General features: G+C 44.2%; 1 protein-coding gene and 1 long non-coding RNA gene across 2 annotated transcripts; one reads left to right on the plus strand and one right to left on the minus strand.

Moving 5' to 3' along the window:
• Window positions 1-28: 28 nt before the first annotated feature.
• tmc1 (transmembrane channel-like 1) lies at window positions 29-12,654 on the minus strand. Its single transcript, XM_064296851.1, has 19 exons — window positions 12,222-12,654; window positions 11,497-11,691; window positions 10,848-10,938; window positions 10,175-10,256; window positions 9,802-9,908; window positions 9,495-9,593; window positions 9,011-9,153; window positions 8,426-8,570; window positions 8,089-8,283; window positions 7,818-7,997; window positions 7,468-7,620; window positions 6,940-7,068; window positions 6,544-6,611; window positions 5,722-5,904; window positions 5,641-5,667; window positions 5,112-5,264; window positions 4,732-4,810; window positions 4,030-4,153; window positions 29-3,774 (listed from the first exon to the last, which is right to left on the minus strand). The coding sequence occupies exons 1-19, from the start codon at window positions 12,635-12,637 to the stop codon at window positions 3,554-3,556; spliced, it is 2,790 nt and encodes a 929-aa protein (XP_064152921.1). The 5' UTR covers window positions 12,638-12,654; the 3' UTR covers window positions 29-3,553.
• A 5,848-nt stretch (window positions 12,655-18,502) lies between these two features.
• On the plus strand, window positions 18,503-20,839 carry LOC135264525 (uncharacterized). Its single transcript, XR_010332719.1, has 2 exons — window positions 18,503-18,788; window positions 20,674-20,839. It is a non-coding gene; the product is annotated as an uncharacterized LOC135264525 (long non-coding RNA).
• Window positions 20,840-21,061: the final 222 nt, after the last annotated feature.

Raw genomic sequence — 21,061 nt, forward strand, 5'->3', positions numbered from 1 at the left:
CCACCCACCCACTGTCCTTCTCCAGTTCCCGAGAAAACCACCCTGATCCTATAATCCACAATTCAAGTCTCCCACAAATCGCTCCATATTTTCATGTAACCTACATTTAGTCGGTTGACGTCACCTTAAATTTTCTACGGCAAGGCCATTCGTTCTTCAAATGAGCAATAAGTGGAATGAATGGCCTGTTCCTCTCTTCAAATGCTGTTTTACTCTTATGTCCTTAACATTTTTTGGGATGCAGTGTACGCAATCTCAATTCTTGGATGCGACGTAGTCTAGGTTTTTCGCTCGCTGTTAAAGACGTCAACTAAGTGACAAACGATACACTATAACGACAGATAACCCCGTAAGTGAGATCGCGATGCGCAGGTGTTATCATCGTGTTGACGCTGACACGAGGAGACGGCTTGCGGGTGCCAGGCCAGCCCTGGCACCCCAGCAAGGACAAACGTTAACAGAAAACTACTGATGCAGGCCGTGCCACGCATAGAAAACAAATAATGCAGCATGTAATGCAGCAAATTGAATACATTTTCACATAAAAATTGAACCATGTAAATAAATTCCGATTTCTCCTCGAATAAAAGGCAACAGACATTCCAACAATTATAAGGCAACATACATGTCCTGCTTCATGCCAACATGCTTAAAATTTTAATACTTTTTGTTTAGGACTTGTTCAAATAGGCATAACTTTGCTTAAAATGGACACAAACACTTTTAATTACATTTACTAAATATTACGTTTAGCAAACGCTCGTAGTGAGGAACTTTTGGATTAATTATTTTACACAGTCTATAAATACAGCTGGATATGAACTGAAACAGTTCAGGTTAAGTAGTGTACTTACTCTAGGCGCACAAAAGCAGCGCATATAACCATTATACAACAATGCTGTTGGCATGCAAAAATAAATGACATGCCAAATTAAAAACAATTATTCAAATGATGCATGGACACGTTCTTTCCATTTATTTTAGCGTGTCAACATTGATAATTTTATGTTTTCAATGAATTTTAGTGTTGACAGCCGCATTTTAATCTCAGTGAAGTAATCTTTGATCTGTCTTTCACATACAAAAAAACTTCCTCTTAAGTTCTCAGGTGACACAGCTGAAAGTAAATACTTAATGATTACCAGTGATAAATTTTATATGAACATTAAATTATTAATGGAATTACTTGACCAACTATAATGTCAAAATGATAAAGTTGTCTGAAATGAGAAAATACAGCTTGGTAAGTGTCCATTTTGTTTGCGAAATTAAACTGCATTTGGGTAAATGTAACGTGCTATATATATCTTTTGGGGAAATGACTCTGCACAGAATGTGCTGCATAAAAATGAAATTGACTGCTACCCCTCTGGAGGGGCAGTGATAAAACTGACATACGGCTATGCTTCCTTATGTTGAGTGACAGGTGTCAATCATCACAGGGGATCGAACGGGCCTGGCTATGCAAGGGACTCGTGCCATCCAGGTAAATGGGTCTCGCTCGACCCAACCACAAAGCTTCTCCACCCTAGCTCCCCAGTGGTGAAACAAACTCCCTGGTCCTCTGCGAACCTCTCAGTCATTGACCATTTTCCACCATGGTCTGAAGACGCATCTCTTCAGACTATACCTAACTATCCCCACTCTACAGGGCCCTTCCAATCTGTAACACTTTTATGGAACACATGTACCTCGTGTACCACTTTCATATTACATGCACCTCCATACAGCACTTATATTGCACTTGTATCATTATCTTGATGTTGTGGCTCGTTGCCTCCTAGTTTGACTTAATATTACTCTCTGACCTAGCCTATGCTTACCGTGTGAAGTGGACTTATTGTGTTCACGGCTATGGATAACTGTTACATAATGAGTACCTTATCGGACTTGTGTTTTGTAGTTGTTCCAATGACCTTCAATATGCACTTCTTGTACGTCACTCTAGCTGCCAAATATATGTAATGTTAGACAAACTCCAATCAGTGCAAAGAGGGGCAGGCTTTGCTCCTGGGACATCCGATCTCATCTTATTGGAGAATCAACAAGGAAGACGTGATCCCTTGGCCACGCCTGTCTGGAGTTGACTGACAAGAACCACATGAGCTAGTCCTTGGGTTCCATAGCCACTGGCTGCCCTTACCGCAAAGCTGGAGCCATGCCATGTTGAGAGCGGAGACCAAATGTCATTCGTTCGTTAGAGCATGCGAGCGCGCTCAGCTTGTTTCTCATTTGCATGGGAGGTCCTGGCCTGGGCTGAATTCAACAGACAAAATGTTCCATTGATGCCCAAGGGAGGTCTGGTCCAGAGCTTGTGTCAAAGTACAACACAACTGCTGACAATGGACTTCATTTCCCATGAGCACTAGTACCAAAAGTTCCTCAGGGTGTGCTGATTGTACACAGCATGGAGAATGTGGTCAATGGAGTCATTTAAAACCTAATAGACAGCCACTTTGGGAAAGACAGAACACAATGGGTTAAGTGTTCAACACTTTAAAGTGTGTCACATGATCTATAATTAGTACAGACGAGCAGGGCCTGCCTTTCAGCATCCAAATGAAAAACATCACAGTCCCCACCAGATCGGTTATGTACTGGGCTTATTCAGTCAGGACTGGACAGCACTTCTTAGTGGCCAACTAGCAGCATTCCCTGCCGTGACCTGATCTTATCTGCCCCAGCCAAGTGATACATTGGCTTTTGAAATATTCAACCAATTCCATTATTCTAATGCAGGTTCCTTAACTAAAACGCTGCAATGTAAAGGAAGGCTTCAAGGGAGTCCATTTCCTCTATGAATAATTCATGGTTCAGGCTTTGTACCCCCAACTCAGGTACCTGGACGAACACACCTGCTAATTCTGTCACTTGGTGAAGGGGCAGGTAAGGACGAGTGTGAGGCTGGGGGTAGGAACAGGGGCTCAAAATAAAATCGTAAATCGCACACCTGAAGCCCCCTTGTTTTTCCACTGCATGAAGTACAAGCCGTGATACAAACTGCGCAAATTATGAAATCGTCGCCAACTCCCATGGCCCTGTAAAATTCCATTGTGCTTTTGATAAGAGAAGACACATTGAGACAGCTCTATCTCTCTGTGTTACTGGTGTAGGTGGAGGATACATGTTTCCCATGTCCCTCAGAAGAACAATGATTTGCACAATGCAGAAAAGACTGCCCCCTACCTGCAGTCCTCACCCAGTGCATATTCCTGCTAAAAGTGTATCGACAGCCATGACGCTGACTCCCAGTACACCAATAAGAGCTCTTACATTTACAGATAAAAATTTTTGAATATGTAGTGGGTACATACACAAACACTGCCAAAATACGAACAGTTTTCAATATGGTATCTTCCTTATAAAAATAGATACATAAAAAGATAAATATGCTTTTCAAATATACTTCTGTTGTTCTTTAGTGTTTTCAAAAGGAGGAGTCGGGGCAGTGATCTGGAAGCCCGCAGTCTTCACCAGATCACCTAAGCAGAGCATTTCTGTTCCCGTAAAGCACCTGAAATCGTGTCCCGTCTCCTTGACTGCGTCACACCTGTCAGCGTCTGTATGAGTTTTGGCCCCGTTGCATTCTGGGTTCCAGCGGGCGCGGGTTTCCGGGGAGGTACCCCTGCGCTCCGGGACCACGGGGAGGCGGCGGCCGGGTGGCGGGGCCACGGGAGGGCGGGGCTCCGGAGGGACGTCCCCCTCGCTCATTTGAGGGGTGGAGCTGCTGCCTCGATTGGTCCTGCTCGCATCTCTCGCTCTCTCTCCTGTTCCCTGTCAGAGAGAGAATGAGAGAGGGGTGAGAGAGAGAGAGAAAGAGGGAAAGAGAGAAGTAGGGAGTGAGGAAATTCAAAGGATAGGGAGGAGAGGGCAAACATATAACAACAATTTTAATAAAATCCTAAAATTAGCCATTTTCATAAACTATATAGAATATCAGACTACACTGCAGTTTTAGTGTATAACCTAAACTAAAAGTACACATTTAGATTTAAATAAAGCAAAATGAGACTCATAGGTGCCTCTCACCTCTATTGTTCAGTGATGCATTGTTCTCCTCCTGCCTACAGGAGGCAGCGTTTCTTGCTTCATCCAGCTCGCTCGCGGCCTTTAAGGCAGCCTTCTTGTTCTTCTTCTTGTTCTCCTCATTTTGCTGGGGACAAGCCGTTGGAACATCAGTCCTCTATTCCCATACACTGGCCCTTTGTGGCTCACCGTGTACTAAGTGTACATCAAACTGCTTATTTCAGGAAAGCTTAGGTTTTTGCAAAGAATATTTAAATTATTGGATTACATGTGCCTACTTACAGTGTAGAAATAAAACTGCATGTGACAAGTGCAACAAGCTATGACTGATTGGAGGAATTTTGGAGACCAACTGACAATCTTTTCTGTGCGGAATGGGCAGACTTTGTTATGACTATGTTAGGACTGCCCCCTGTTGGTAAATCTGGGTACTTGAAAACCAAAGAGAACACTGAAAGGACTTTTGATCAGGCAATCACTCAGGTGAGTCATTTTTGGATCTGTTGAACCAAAAGCCTTGAGCATTAAGACACTGAACATGTACTGATATTCTTCAAGTGTAAGATCTAAACATAACTATAAATTATATAAAATGCTAATATAACTTTTGTGCGCTTTAAGTTTGCATCAGAGTTCAGCTGCAAATATTTTAGTCTGTGTTTGTTGATCCATGAGTTAACGCGATGGTGTGTTAATATGACTTACGGCCTGAAGCTTCTTCTTTAGCTCCACATTGGCGGTCTTGTAGGTCTTGGATGTGGACTGCAGATAATAAATGGCTAAACTGCAAACATTAAAAAAAAAAATATATATATATATCATATACCTTGAAAAAATACAGTATGACAGCATAATTTTTCAGTTGATGGATTTATGAGGTATGCACAGGAGATGTCTGTTACTCAAATGCTACTATTACATTACAAAGTGTATGAATAAAAAACCCACGGTAACCGACACAAGTAAAGCCCCTTTATAAAATGCCCCTTCATAAAATGTTTTACAGTGCTCTGCCAATTGGATGTGCCCGTGCTGGTCACATGTCTTATTTCTGGCTCCTGGTTGGCTGTCTAAAGCGCACTCACACCATGAGCAGAATGAAAGGGAGGATCAGTCCCGGGTTCGAGGCGTAGCTGAACACCTTTCCGAACCACACGGGAAAATCGTTCTCCAGGGTTTCCTGGATCACGTCGAACATACGGTTCTTCCCACTGAAAGAGGGAAGGGGGAAGGAACAGGTGTGTTGACACAACCGTGAGCACTATTCCAATATTACAGCAAAAACATGAAACTTACATAAATTTTGTTTGACACAATGGTGTACATGCAAAGAAGACGGCTGATATGTTCTGATCTGAGATATTCATTTGGAAACGTGTGGGGTATGAAGATAATGGCGTTGAGGTAAACTGCGTGGTGAGTGTATTCAGAGATTGACTAGTTTGGCTTTCATGGTATGATGACAGTGTGTGTACAGCAACATGGTAGTTACGTTCTGTGACTGGCTTGTCTGGCCTGAATGAGGGGCTATGGAACAAATGGTGAGCATAAGTAGAGTAAGATGGTGGATGTGCTCGGTGATTGATTAGTGTGACCTGAAGGGGGCTATGACATGGTGAGCATAGTAGGTAGATGGTGGGGCTGGTGATGATGGGACGAAGGGCGCATCAGGAGGCGTATGAGCAGGTTAGATGCAGCAGCGTGCAGAAGAGGATGACCAGCAGCATGGCCATGTAGAAGTTGTTGGACCCGGAGGCCTTGAAGACCCTCTCCTGCGGGACGTTGCAGCTCATGACGGCCCAGCACTGCAGGTACATGGAGACGTGCAGCCGCAGCACGTTCAGTGCAGGCAGGCAGGGGGCGTAGAACGCACCCATCCTGAGCCGCGCTCACACACATACACGCACATGTACGCACACATACAAACACACACACACACGTACGCACACAAACATGCACACACACACGCACACAAACACGCGCATACATACACACACACATAAACACCACAGAGAGAGAGAGAGAGAGAGCCATCACTCAGAGGCGGTTTCCATGGTAATACAGAGAGGAGGCAAAAGCACAGACCACCGGGAGGCACAGCCAATCAAGCAGCTACCAGGGCAACGGAGGGCACAGACAAATGCTGTCAATCAAAGTATTTCCATGGCAACAGACAGGCGCAGAAAAAACTGGCTACCACTCAAATTGATTTTTTCTTTCTATGTCTGGGACTGGATGTCCCTGTCTCTCATCGCAAGTAATGTTTTCCTCCTGCTCTTGCTATTTTTTTTTTATCTTAAAGACAGATTGCCCTATGGTCTCCCCATCCAACCACCCCCCCCCCCAGCACCTGTCAGCCACACCCCCTGACTCTACCCCATGTACCCAGAGTCATACAGGTATTAGGTATTTTGGTCTGTTAACCCAGAGTGAGGACTGTGTGTGGTTTTGGGATGGTTGACCCAGCATGAGCGGTGTTTGTAGTTTGGGGATAGTCGACCCAGCATACATTCCTACCAGATCATCCCTTGGTTGAATATCAGCCCCAGCACGTTCCCGCTGACATCAAACTCTGAGTAGGACGGCTTTCATTTGGGAAAAAAGAGACAAGGACCCCAAATCACACACAGACTCTCCTTCATACGATAAATATCTTATATTTCATGTATTTCATATCTTATATACATGTCATATAATGCTATCTAGTTCTTATCCAAAACTCATGAATAAGAGTGTACATCAAGTCACTGTTTGTTTCCAGTAGTGATCTGTAGCAATTTGTGCACACATGCATGCCATTTTATACTGTTATCTGTAGTGGTCCGTAGTGCTCCTTAACTGCCTGAAACAATCTTGTACTAGTGTGTTTCCTATAGATGTCTGTAGTGGTCTGTGGCGGTCTGTAGGACTCACAAAGCCGTACTCCAGGTCCCAGCACCAGCAGTAGTTGAGGAAGCGGACGCAGACGGCCCGCAGGAAGTCACCGATCAGCAGCGTGATGTACGTGGTCATCGTGTCCGATATGATGAGCCGAACAAACTCCTGTCCGTACAGAAAGACAGGGTCAATGCAAACACAGACGGTCAGAGAGGCACTCACCTCTGTCCAAACTGAGAGCATTCACACACCTGTGCAGGTACACTTTGCAGTTTCTTATCATATAAAGTTAAAATAACCTCATGTTTTTCATATTCATTATTTAAAAATATCAAAGAGGGTTACTTTTTCCTTGGCGCTACATAAGTGCTTCCTGCGGTGAGCTTCCATGCTTCACTGTAAAGTGCTTTACAGTGTGTAACGTGTTGTGATTGGCCCACTACTCTCAGAAAACATGCCCCAACATATACAGCATGCTCATAACATGCCATATAAGCTCATTACATAATCGCGACACCATTACACATCTTATTGCCTGCGTGTAACACCTGTCACGTGCATTACCTGTCCCACCATCGTCTCCCAGCAGGGGCCCCTGGGGACGTCGGCAGGGGCCACGGTTACCGGGGGAACAGTGCTGTTGGCCGACAGCGTTCCGTTGTACAGACTGGTCTGCCAAACAGTCATGTTCAACTTGACCACTTCCTCTTCCTGTCTCTGCAGAGCACAAAAGGAGATTAATGCACAGATAAGAATAATGCCCAAGCTAGCCTGTTAGCGACAGCTGCAGAGGTCTGGCTCCCATGCTATGTGTTTGGGGCCAGGGGCACCAGTGTCATAGCCTGGGGTGACATCATATTTTGACCATATAATCATGCTATCATATTTTGGGGTGACACACAGAGCGGGTGCACCTTGAGGTTGATCTCATCCATCAGGGCGATGATGAAGGTGTAGAGGTTGCCGAGGAAGAGGGCGAAGATCCGTCCCAGCTGCCACTGGAGGGCGATGCGGGGGTGGTAGTTCTCCAGAGTGCTGATCACGTCGAACAGCATCGGGCAGAACATGCCCAACAGTGACATCACCATGTTTACCTGCGACATCACACACATGCACACGCAGTCTCGCATCAGCAGAAGAAGGTGCGCAGATATAAATGATAAGCGGATGTAAATGACTCTTTACCTCGTTCCTTTCCCACCAGCTGTGGTTCTCCAGGCCCTCCAAGGCAAACTTCTGTGACCTCCTGACCACAAAGTAGATGAGATAGCCACTTCCTGCCAGACAGCACAGGACCAGGAAGTTGGCCAGCACCCGCAGGAAGCGGGTCAGGTGAATGTTCTCATCCTTGTGACTCTCCTGCTCCTCCACGATGGACTCCTGGGAAAACGACCCCAGAAATGACCCTGAGAAACAAGAGCTGGACACACAAGACTTCTCCACATGGGTACCTCCAGCTTTGTGCTATATTTTACACCTCTTACTTTAGCACCAGGGTGAAAGGGGCCACTCACAGCTATACCTTAAAGCTGGTGGTGATGGAGGCGAACTTGTTGTCAGCGGTTTCCGGGTTACCGATGAGGTAATCCCAGCTGGTAAACAGCTTCCAGCTGAAGTTGAAGCTGGTGTCGTCCCCGCCCATTTCCTCATTGGCGTTCCGCGCCATGCTACGAAGCGACATGCATTTACCTTATATTTAGGCAGTTAGCAGTAGCTCCAGTTGATCTAGAGTGGCTTCCATAGCTGCCGTTCTTCTATTTATACAGTCAGATATTAGTCGAGGCAATCAGGTTAAAGTGCCTTAACTCAGAGGAGACACGGTAATGCCCCACCTGGGAATCGAACCAGCAACCTCCAAGCCCAGTTTAATTTCTCTGACACCTTTGCAGAGTTCAGAGACATCAAGGAGCATGCTCCTGAGCAGGAACCCAGTGAATAACCCCTGACCATTTGTCTGTAGCTCAGTGGTCCTCCCCTTAATCTTTATCTTAGTGGGATAATCATATCTTTTGTTGTGCAGTGAAGTACAGCAAGGATTTGTGGTTCAACACAACACAGCAGGTCAGACACAAGCCGTACCATCCCATGGGATGTGACAGGTACTCACGTTCTTATAACCACCATGTAGCTGTAGGCCACAGTCCCCACTCCAACCAGGAAGTAGGACAGGGGCATGCGGAACTTGAGCCAGCCAATAGCACGCTGGCTGTTATAGAACCCATAGAACAGGACAGAGTACTGGGCATAGCCCTGGCACAGACAGACAGACAGACAGGCAACATAAGCCTCCATTAACATCTGAGCCACAAGCAATGGTATTCATAAATCTTTAAGTGCTTTTCAAAACACTTTTAAAATTAATTCCATGGTGTTAAAGGGCAAGACAATTCTGCTCTTTCCCTGCTAAAGCCTATTAAAGACCTACTGCTGTCCATATAAGCAAACAAGGAGTTGGACAGTGGAAGGAGATGATTTTGGTGCTATTGGACAGTGGGAGGAGATGATGTAGATGATATTGGACAGTGGAAGGAGGTGATATGGATGCTATTGGACAGTAGGGGTCAGTGAGGATGCCATTGGACGGTGCTCACCCCAAAGTCCCACAGAACGGCAAAGTCCATGGCGCTGTTCTCCTCAGCCCGGGGCACGGTCTTCCTGGGCATGCTGCCATACGGCTTTCCCATCAGTGCCTGGGCAGATCACATGACTTTAAAAAACACCCTCTCTTCTATACTCATTAGAATACCTCCAATCCTGAGAAATATAAACACAATTTTTTTGCATTTTGTGGTAGTAATAGTTGGTAAACATAAGCTCATCCAAAACAGAGTTTTCAAAATATTTAAACAGAGATTTATTTCAGCAGAGATAATCCATAGAATGCTCTTATGTTCTTACCTCAGGCACCATGACAAGGCCAAAGGTCAGCCCAAACAAAATCATGTTGATGCCGTACATCCAGCGCAAGAAGATGAAATAAGAGGCAACCGAGGAGCCAAAATGGCCTAGACAGGGAGTATTTCCACCATTTTAGATTCTTCAAAAGGCAAACATGTCCCATTGGAAAACATCAATATCTGAGGGTTAGCTGGAATATTAAACATAGGCTCTAGTGGAAAATTATTTGTATTGGATGCCAATATAAATTTCGCTGTACATACAAGAACTGTCCAGCCAGTCATTACCTCTTTGGTCAATTCAGGAGTGTCTGTCTCACTCTGAAACCTAGTTAAAAAAGGGTAACTGCAATTAAGGCTTTAATTAAGCTTACTTTCAATCTCCTTTATTTTCATTTCCCAGGGAATGCAGGCAGTTCTGAAGTTCTCAAAATCTCTCCGAAACTTCATACATTTCTGTAAATGAATACAGCAATGGCACACTTTTTACCAATAGATGGCGCTCTCGTACAACAATTACAAATACAACCACTATTTAACTGCTTGGAAATCAGAACTCCTTTAAGGGCACACATGGCCAACATATTCTAGAGTGTGTGTTCATTTGCTGTAAAAACTGACATTGTTTCAGATCACAGACAGGGCAAGTAGAGAACTGGATTTTGAACACTCCCCCACTTAATGAACTGTTATAAGAAACACTTCCCAGCATGCACCATTGATGGGCAGAAACCAAATAGCCTGGTGTCGGAGGAAGTTGTCCCTGCATACTAATCAGTGCCACTTCAGAACCGCAGAAGACGGGGAACAGACAGGAAGTGCCACCATTTTCTCATAATGGCTTCCTTCCTCAGGCCTGCCAAACCTTGGTGCCCCACAATGTTCCTATTCACTGGTGAATGACAAAAAACGTGGCAGCTGCATACAGTCAGTCATGTATCCACCAATAGAATCGCACGCTCTATCCCTGGAAAACACGCCCTCTTTTCTCGCACAAAGAGCAGACAGAAATATAAAATCTGTTTATATTAAATGGAGGGTTCCCACCTTCACCATCCTGACTTTGTAAGCGTACAGCTTCCTGCCCTTGCCCATGCCAAGAGCGCCCTCGTATTTCTCCACAAACTCCTGGGATTCCCTGGAAGAGAACAAACTTGCGCCGTAAGCTGCCATCCTTCAGGGCCGAACATGGCCGCCGCAACAAGATCACGTTACATTTAGGGTGCTTTTATTAAGCAGGCATTGGGGAAGACACCGGAATGACCTTACACTCCTGGAAGGCCGGTATGGTCAGACAAAGTGACCCAGAAGGGCGATCGCACATGGAAAGGGTCAGCCAGTCAGCCGGTCACCTCCGAACCATGTGACCATGTGAATGGTTTCATGATTACATTACTATACATTACAATCGCCTGGATCTTAAGAATGCGTGATGAATACATACGGTACACATGGTAAACCTGCAGGTGTATGGGCAGCAGGTAACATCAGGTATACAGCACCAAGCACAGTGAGAGATATCAGCATGCAGGCTCAGTTCAGAAGGATGTTACAATTATGATGTACAATTCACACATTTGGCAGAGGCTGTTTGGAAAGCGACTAAGAAAAAACTGCATTTAACAAATCACCACTCTACACTGAATCACCATGGAGATGGGAGTCCCACCCAGGCTGGATTCATTTCCTGTCTCACCTCAGGGTCACCAGCTTCTTCCTCATGGGCAAGGGTTTGGCTCTTAGCGTGGCGATGGTCTTCTTCCTCTCCTCCACCGCCTCTTTAAGCGCCTCCAGCTCTTCTGGGGAGAGCGTCACTCCCTCTTCTTCCTCAGATGACTCCTCTTCCTCCTCTTCCTCCTCGTCCTCTTCAGAAGACTCCTCAGATTCTGAGCTGCAGAGGTTGCAGCATGATGTCAGTGTTTGTGCGTCCAGGCTGAGATCCAATCACAGTGCGATGCTCTTCATTCTTAATTTTCAGCATCTGAGAAATGACTTAACCATGAAGTTCCAGTCCTGGAGAGCCACAATGGCCGCTGTTTTTCAGTGTATTCAACTTCAGTGCTTAAGGCTAAAGGTCCACACACCAAAATAGGCTGCTTGTTGTAAAGAAACAACAAAAACAGACACTGCAGCCCTGCAGGACTGGAGTTTATGATCCCTGGATATAAAACACGTTTTATGTGTTTAACTGGGTGGTTTAGGTAAGTGGTTCTGTTTTTTGTCTGTTCACTGTGGTCAGAATTTACTGATGCTTAATAGCAAAATGTCATGTGAAAGAATCCTTGTGAAACACATCTGTTTAAATTTACCCCACAAAGCTGGAGACAGTGCCTCTTGAGGTTGGACTGCACCTGGGCCTCCATTAGCCTAGCGCCTTAGCTGAAACCCTACACTTGTGCAAGTACAGAAATCCACCCTTACCTTGTCACCACTCTTCTCTTCTTTTTCTTCTTTTTTCTGTCCTTGTCCTTCTTTTCATCCTTCTCTTTTGCTTCCTTACTCTCTTTCTCTCTCTCCTTCTCCTCATCCCTCTTAGCTCGCCGGTCCTTGGTGTTCTTCCTCCTGGACTTTCCGTCTTCATCTTCTTTCTTGTCCTCTTTCTGTTTCTTGGTTTTCTCGTTCTTGCGGTTCTTCCTGCGTTTGGGGGTCTCCTCCTCTCCTTCCCATTCCTCATCTCTCATCTTCCCTTCCTTTGCCTTCTTTTTCTTGACTCTATGTTCCCTTGTTTTCTCCTTCTCTCCTTTGGCTCCTTTCCCACCACGTGAATTCCCTTTCCTGGGTGATTTGCGCTCTCTCTCCCTCTCCCCCTCTCTCTCTCTCTCCCTCTCCCTCTCCATCTCCCGCTCTTCTTCTGAATCCACTTCTGTATCAGAAAGAAAGCATGGGCCTTTAACATCTCAGCATCAGACTACAGCTCCAACATCAGGCCTCATGATATGCTGGGTGACAACCACATTTCAAACTGAGATAATGTCACAAGAAACAGGCCATTAGCCCATCCAATAAGCAAGCAGCAGGAGGTTCCCATTACAGTTCAGCACAAGGTTCCTGGTGGGCATCGTAAGGTTATGAACCTGACATATGAAGTTACTATAAAAAATACCACAAAATAAGAATCCATGAGAAGCTCTTTGCACGAACTAGGAGAGAATATTAACAGCTCTTCACTCCACAGGTATGCATATAAAGGGGAAAAAGGTGAGGAAAGAAATCAAGGGAAGAGAGAAACAAAATGTAAAATTTAAATTGAATAAAAACTAATTAGAGGACCTCAGGTCAATATTTGTTGTCCATTAACATACAGATGAAGCTATTTAATAAAATTCCCACTCCTGTGCTGACACACCTGGAGTCATTTAGAAAGTTAAATCTGCTGGTTTTTTCCTGACATAGAGACCGATGTGAAGCGGATCTGGAAAGTCTCATTCTTATTCTAATTCCAAAGTCTTCATTAATGCATCATTACATTTGCATAAAAAGTTCATCTGTTTGGCCTTAGGGGACTCATAAGCAATATAACACTACACTGGACCTCATCAGAGGCATTGCAGTACCAACAGAGGCAGCCAAAGCCAGTCAACATGCAGTCACACTCATTCACGGTCTTCACAGCTTAAAACGTTTGCCACAGATAGACATGACTATGTTATGTTGCAGGAGGGACCTTACAGACCCAAAACCGGATGGAGAATTTTATAACAAGAGGACCTACATTCCTGGGTCCTTCTGTGTTTTAAAACAAATACAACTTGTCTAAAAAAAGCTTAAACTTATTATCATTAATTTGGTGTTTTCTTGTTGGGCACACTTGAGAACCAATCGTGGATTGACATGGATATCAATCATTCTATGATGCGTTCACCTGTATGGACACCAGCAGAAGACACCTATTATACCAACCCAACCGGTTTGTTCAGAATGAATGACAGGGCTGCAACCCGCATCATATGTTTTTATGTGGAAGAAGATCACAGATTTGAATTACGTGAAAACCTTCAACGTGTCATCTTTCCTTGTTGGCCCGGGGGCGTGGAGAGATGTTGGTTTCTTTGAGACGTGTGGAGACACAGAAGTCAGACCTGGCTACCCGAGACTGCTCTGGCACGGGGCCAAAACAGCCCCGCGGGTGACAAGTCGTAAGTTCCTGTCATTGTACGCGGATCAGATTTCTTTTGTGACACTGCGTAGCCACTGTCCGGGATAAAAGATAGACCCCCCCCATCGTGAATGGATATGGCCTAGATATGACATCACAATCGGAAGAGCCTGCCATTCCAAAGGGATAAAAAGTGAAATTTACCTTATTTTTTTATGAATATGAAGATTTACCTTGATACAAATGCTTTTTCTCTGATACAATGTGATCAACTGGCTTCTTAAGCACTTGCTTAAGGAATTAAATGTGCTATTAAAGCAGTATTCTGTGTGTGTGCCTGTGTGTGCGTGTGTGTGTGTGTGTTCACCAGCATACACATGTGTATGTTCAGTTGTTAATGCGTGTATGTGCACACACTTGTGCATGTGTGTATATTCAGTAATGGATATGTGCATGTGTGTATATTCAGTAATGGATATGGATATGACTGCATGTGTGTCCACCATAAGCATGCTTAAATTTGAAGTGTCCAATACAGTGTCCTGGAAGCTCAATCAATCATTATGCGTTAGTAATATGAACAAAACTGGCAATGACATTATACTATGACTTCCAAGCCCAGCAGGACAGAAACAGGTCACTGTGACTGCAGGGGAGGACAGAACAAGGGTCAAAATAAATTATCTATCCCAGTCAGTCTGCACTGTCTGTCCCAGAATATACCCTGCCCTCACATGTGGAACAAAAATCAGTGGTAATTAGTGAAAAAAATAAAAATAAAATGTCACACAGTGGAAAAGTAGGGCATGGTAACATAGGACGTGCTTCTGATCTAATCATGCTAATTCAACTCACCGATCTCTGCAGGGTTGGCATCGCTGTCCACCTCGATGCTGACTGCAAAGAGAGAGAGAGAGAGAGAGAGAGAGAAAAGGAAGAACAAGTTATGGTGATTATTTGTTTATGGCAAAAATGTCCCTTTGCTCTATTACCATTTTAATATTAATGTTTTATTCAATTTCATTTCATTTTGAAATCACAAACGATGTGTTCCTACCTCAAATGGCAGTTAGGTGATTTTTATGATACAGTACGCTGGTAATGTAATTTTAACAGAATCGGTCAACCATTAAGTTCAGGCATAAAGGTCCATTGTGATATATGGCCTTCTTGAATCTGCCACAGCACCTAACAGTTTAAAGAATGTTTTGAGAACATCATGTGCGAAGGCTACTGTGAAATGCTCATCAAATAGCAGGGACAACGCCGCCTATGCAGTTATGCATGTCCTTTAAGCTTTGATAAAGACTTCAATCACTTCCTCAGGCTGATCTTTTCACTGTCTGATTAGAACATTTCACAGACTGACGCCTCCATTTGTCAAGGTTATTTTATAAAATCGAAATGCATTAGCACATAAGAAAACAGCAACTTCAGTGCTACTTCTGGTCTTCTATTCTATTATTCAAATGCAAAAATGTATAGAATTCCCAGATGAAGTTTTTGCATGTTTCTCACCAGTTCTGAACTTTGTGCATTTTAAAATATTCTGGAAAGTTTGTTTCAGTTCTGGGCCCATATCTGATATCCTGTTGACACCCAGCAGAAAAAGTAGTTTATTTATTTTTTTTTGACATTATACAAGTGTCTTGTATGACAAAAACCTGCTGCAGTGAAAATATTTTCAAAAATACTATTTTATTTTTATTAAATGCCCCATGTAGTGTAGGTTTTAACACAGCAGAATACATGGTACTTGAGACTAAGGCCAGAGACTCATGTCCCCTACAGGGGACAAAAATGTATTGCCAGGTCTTAGGAGGATATTCAAGAAACAGATAAGAACAGGAGTGCTGGTCTGGGATCAGGTTTTCCATTTTCATATCCTAGCCTTATCCAGGATGCGCTAAAAGGAAAAACTGATCCCAGATCAGTCCTCCAGCTTGAAGACGTTTTATAAAATATGAGCTCTCAAGCCTTCAAGGATTTCATGTGTTAAGAAACCGAAAGGTGAGGACATGAAGTCAATGTTGCTGATATTTGAAACTGAGAGGGTTGAAGTGTTCTGTTATTCCCCCCCCACCCCACCCCCCTTCCCGTTATTATAGCCAGTGGGTCGTAGACAGTCATTACAAAAAGGACAGATTAAAGGAAACAGGATACTGGTGCCACCAGCACCAACGCATTTTTTGTACTCATTTGCACACACGATTATATTTTCAGGGTGCTTCTCATTGGGACCTTGGGTGAGAGATTAATTCACCTGCAGTATAACTGTCTGTGCTGTGCTCCATAATACAAGCAGCAAAACACAGCCATTAGTGAGACACAGCCGATTCATACGCCCCCACAGTACAACACGGCTTCAGTTGTGACCAGTGAGGGTATTAACGACAAGGGGGGGGGGGGGCTGTTGAATAATCCATGGCCAATTTTGCGAACCAGTGTGTGTGTGTGTGTGTGTGTGTGTGTGTGTGTGTGTGTGTGTTGAATAATCCATGGCCAATTTGCGAACCTGTGTGTGTGTGTGTGTATATGTGTATGTGTATGTGTATGTGCATGTTCAAAGGGGGGGGTTGGGTGCTGGAGGTCAAAGGGCAAAGGTCACTTTCTTTCAGTCACGGATCTGACCGTAATCAGGCTTTTCATCAGCTCCAGCTCAGAAAGGGCGAACACTGGAGATAATAACAGCTCTGGGTCGCACGCCGCAGCTCATATTGACTGCGCCTCAAGAACAGAAAAACCAATTTGTCCAACATCATTATCAATCCTGGCACAGTGCTTCGCCCTCCATTATCATTTCACAGCTGACAGAAGAGCCATTGACTCATACTCAGAAACAAGGTTGTTAAGTTCATGTTTTGGTCTCAGAATGCCACAATAAATATGACCTGTTATTATTATAAATAGAAAAGCAACCTCGCGTCATATTGGAAATTTTAATATCAAGCAATACTGGATATGATAATTCCATAAGCAAATCAACTTTTACTGTAAATGGATTCCAGTCATTTTTTCTCTTCCCTGTCACATGACTGATATGCACAATTTCACATCTGACAACATGGATACTGGTACATGTACAATATAGCAGACTGGATATGGTACATGTTTTCACACACACATACACCCGCACATATGTATATGTAGAGAGGGAGCGGGAGAGAGACTGCTCCTCCGGCAAAATTTCTAGTGTTAATTCAACTCTGGCAGTGTTAAATCATCTCTGATAGTCTATCTGCAGAGTAGCAATAAGCTTCCTGACTGACATAAAATAGAAAATATTGGTAGCCAAGAATCCCACAGACAGAGAAGGTGAACACAAGTAAATTCGATCTTGTCATCTAAAATGACAAGATCGAATTTAATCAATAAATCCGTCCATTTTGATTTGTTGTCACCTTAACCAGGTAGCTTATCGCACTCAATTCTGATTCGCAAAGACAACCCAGGGAATTGAAGCGCGTACGGAATGCAAGGGATCGAGAATTAAACATGAGTGCTAGTATAGCCTGTTATCAGATGTTTTAAAATCGATACTGGACGAATAAACCGAATAGACGTCGAAACGTTACCGTCGCTCTCGGCTGTGATGAGCTTCTGGTGCGGCATCGTCCCGGATTGCCCTCCACCTGGGCCTTCGCCGATAGACCGTTTCCCTGAAAAGCCGGTACGGTCCCTCGACCTCGCGTGTAATGAGCGTTTAACCCGAGCAGCTTACTTTTACCCCAGCGACCTTTCACTAGCGCTAATAGGGCGACAATGCCGGACAATACCGGGAGAAACCCGAGGAGAGCGCAATTTCACTGCGCTTCAATTATTCATTGGGATTTTTCTTTGCGTTCTTTTATGAATTTATTTATTTATTTATTTTTGGAATGGGGTGTGGGGGCGGGAGCGGTGAAGTGCGCACCAAGGACTTTGCCAAAAGGATGATGCCGTAATGGTGGCGCAGGCACATAAGGAAACCGATCCACTGGAGGGGAAAGAGAGGGAGAGAGAGAAAACAAGAGTGAGAGACTAAATTTAACATGTAAGGCCAAGCTCCTGAACGGCTTAGTCAACAAGACATCAAAGGCATAAGGTGTGCCATCACAGGTTTTGCATGTTTGAATCCAGGTCAGGCTGTGCCACTTTTTCTGGGAACCCAGTGCTGGAGGCCACAACTGGTTCCATCTCATCATGGGAAGTGTGTTTTTAAGCCTAGGTTCCGTGGGTTATTACTGCACATCAGGCACCCACAGGTTACCACTATCATCATCCAGACACCATTCTCCTCTGGATTGGCATAGCTCCCCTGTAGTACCTGGGGAGGAGGGTCAATTCAACAGTCAGAATGAAGCAGCTGATTGAATACCTCAAAGTGAGGGAGGAGCTAGGTGACAACCTGCAGAAACATGATCTCTAATCCAATATGTGGAAATAACGTCTCTCCTCTCAGCCTCACATCCACAGGCAAACCACTTCCTAGAAAGAGCTTACTTGAAAAGCCCTGCAGGCATCTCAGTGAAGTGAACTGAGCCTTTTGTGTTTTGGATTACCCAGAGTTCCTGGGAATTAGGAAGCACGTGGGACATACTCAAGAGCAAAGGTTTCAAAACAGAAACTGGACAAAAATTAACATCTGGTTACTGATTGTTGTAGGTGTGGTGACTGAGAAGACCACTGCATGCAGCAAATTACATAGTTTTACTTAATGCTGTGTTACCCCACCACCACCCCGGCCCTCACAACATGCACACAAAATGTCTCCCAATGACTCTTCCAATCATAACAGAACATTCTGCTTTTTGAGCATGCCCAAATCGTTTTTGAACGGGGTCTCAAAGATGCTCCTTGGAGCCAGACATCAACTGGAAACCAGGAGTGATGAAAATCATATGCTGATCTCAGTGAGTGAAGGAATTTTTAAAAAAGGAAAAACATGAAACTTTTTGCTAATGTTGTTCCTTTTCAGTGTTGGTCCTATCAAGGTTAACTTGACCCTAATCCCACGAGACCCAGTGATCTGGTGAATCAGTGTTTGCTCGTCAAATCGCGCTCTTCTCTTTGTGTTCAAAACATGCAGTGCCCAAAATTGGCCACAGGAGGGCACTATGCACTCTCAATCAGGATGGCGATTTTTTCTTTTTTTTTAAGAGCAACTTTCTGGGAAGCACCTGAAAGCACTCAGTAAAAATCCCAGCAATTAATAGAAATGTCGTTGCACAATGTTTATCGCTTCTGATATTTTACCTTTCATTTATGTAGAGACTGGTAGTGATTACCTGGCTTGGTTCTCTCTGACACCTCAAATACACACACACGCTGCATATGTACTGTATATGGGGACTAAGGAAGCAGTAACATATTATGACGGTTTAAAATTCTCACAGGTGGCCAGGGGCACCAGATTGAGTTCCTGCACTAAAAATAGCAGGAGCAGAGGAAACGTTCTGCACGGGGAGGCGAGGGTAGCTTCTCAGCGCAACCCGATCCGCTTTGGCCCAGCGACGGGACAGACGGCTCCATGCTATCGATCACTTCTTCCTTTTTCCAAGTTACCAGGCTCCGCATCAGCACTGGCCTCATCGTGGCGGTTCAGGCAGTTCTCATGTCGCAAGCTGAGGTGGATTCGTGGAGACAGCGGGGGGTTTACCGGAAGACAAACGAGCTGGCATTTAATTACGCCCCTAAATAGCGCAAACTAGAAACAGCGGTCGTTGTCTTGCCTGCACTTAGATTCTTCCAAATGGCTTATTCTCCCGATAAATCCATCCACTAGGACCTAATCTATATAGCGGATTTTATTGCCTGGTCACTGACCTTTCTATTGACACTGTCAATGCTTCTTCTGAACTGTTGCTTGGTTGGCCTTTATTGATTGTTGTTTTCACATGTTTACCTGTACCCGATGTGTAGGGTATCAACACTACATTCAGTCTATATTATAAGTAGCTACTTGACGTTATCTTTTCATCATGGCCGCTGAGTGGCACCCAGGTGAGTGTTACACGTTTGATTGGAGGTTGAAGTATAGTCCCGCCCCTTCACTGAAAAGTACGTTAACATCAGGAGGCAGTGTAAGCTGTCATATGAACACAATCCATCATCGTTATCAACACAGCAGAGAATGTCCAAAAATATGAAATCCTATGATGAATATGTTTCATTTTTTTTCTGGCATTTTCTACATTACTGAACGTTTCCTCTGGACCACTGCTAGGTTTACAACATTTATTTCAGTCTTCAGATGATGTCAGGTAAGGACTCTGCACACAAGGTCAGGTCAGGTGTCTGCACATACGGTCAGGTAAGGATTCTTCAGATAAAGTCAGGTGAGGTGTTTTGACAACATGATTGATCTGTCTCCACCTGGGGCTAAGAGTGAACCCTGTGAATGCTGGGATACCTTTAAACTGGGATACTATCCCTCCATGACCCCTTCAGCAAACGGCAAGTCCCTTTACGTTGGAACCTGCCGGGAAGACATGGAAATATACGAGAGGTGCACTGAGCAGAGAAGAAACGAGCTGACAGAGAGTAATCGGTTTCAGCTGGAATTCTCTGGAACATGAATTTCATTAACACTGAACACAGATTGAGTTATTTTCCAAAGAAAAACAGGATGAAGTGCATATTACAGCCAAACATGCTCCCAGCCCTGGTTGGCCATGGATGTTTATTATGGCAACGTATTCTTGTCGATCTCACAAATTAAAGTGCCCTCTCACTGGTGCCCCTAGTAGTGTGCGGGTGTCTTGCTTTCCCATGTTTTGTGCTTTTCTTTAATTTCAGGATTGGCAGCACCTGAAGGAAGCCTTTTATGAGGAGCCCCATGATGTCCAAGACAGGATTCAATCCATGGCAACCCTCTGGGTTCCATGCTGCCGATGTTCTATTTTTTGCCCTTTGTTAATATAACTATTTCTTTTTGTAAATAAATTCATCTCTTTTATAAGCACATGGTTTTTCTTGCTTTATGTGGTGACTCGTCAGGAACTGACTGTAACATATGTGAAGCAAAACCAGTGAAAATGGCACTGTTTTGACCATTTTAGTCAACCTCAGTGTGGGCTTGAACAGGTCCCTTGCGTTTATGAAAAGAGGCAAATACAAGTTTTGAAAGACCCTTGTCTCTAGCGCAGAGGATTAAAGTATCTCTCCCTGACCACAGTCTGATGTA

Source organism: Anguilla rostrata, chromosome 10 (assembly GCF_018555375.3).
Source record: "Anguilla rostrata isolate EN2019 chromosome 10, ASM1855537v3, whole genome shotgun sequence".
NCBI classification, from domain to species: domain Eukaryota; kingdom Metazoa; phylum Chordata; class Actinopteri; order Anguilliformes; family Anguillidae; genus Anguilla; species Anguilla rostrata.

What these genes read in the sequence shown, in the direction of transcription:
- tmc1 (XM_064296851.1), bottom strand. Translation starts at nt 12,637, where the DNA reads ATGGAGAGGGAGAGGGAGAGAGAGAGAGAGGGGGAGAGGGAGAGAGAG. An exon ending in CCATCACCACCAGCTTTAAG is followed by an intron (nt 8,284 to 8,425) that starts GTATAGCTGTGA and finishes TCGTTTTCCCAG; the next exon opens with GAGTCCATCGTGGAGGAGCA. An exon ending in CCTTTCATTCTGCTCATGGT is followed by an intron (nt 4,811 to 5,111) that starts GTGAGTGCGCTT and finishes TAATGTTTGCAG; the next exon opens with TTTAGCCATTTATTATCTGC.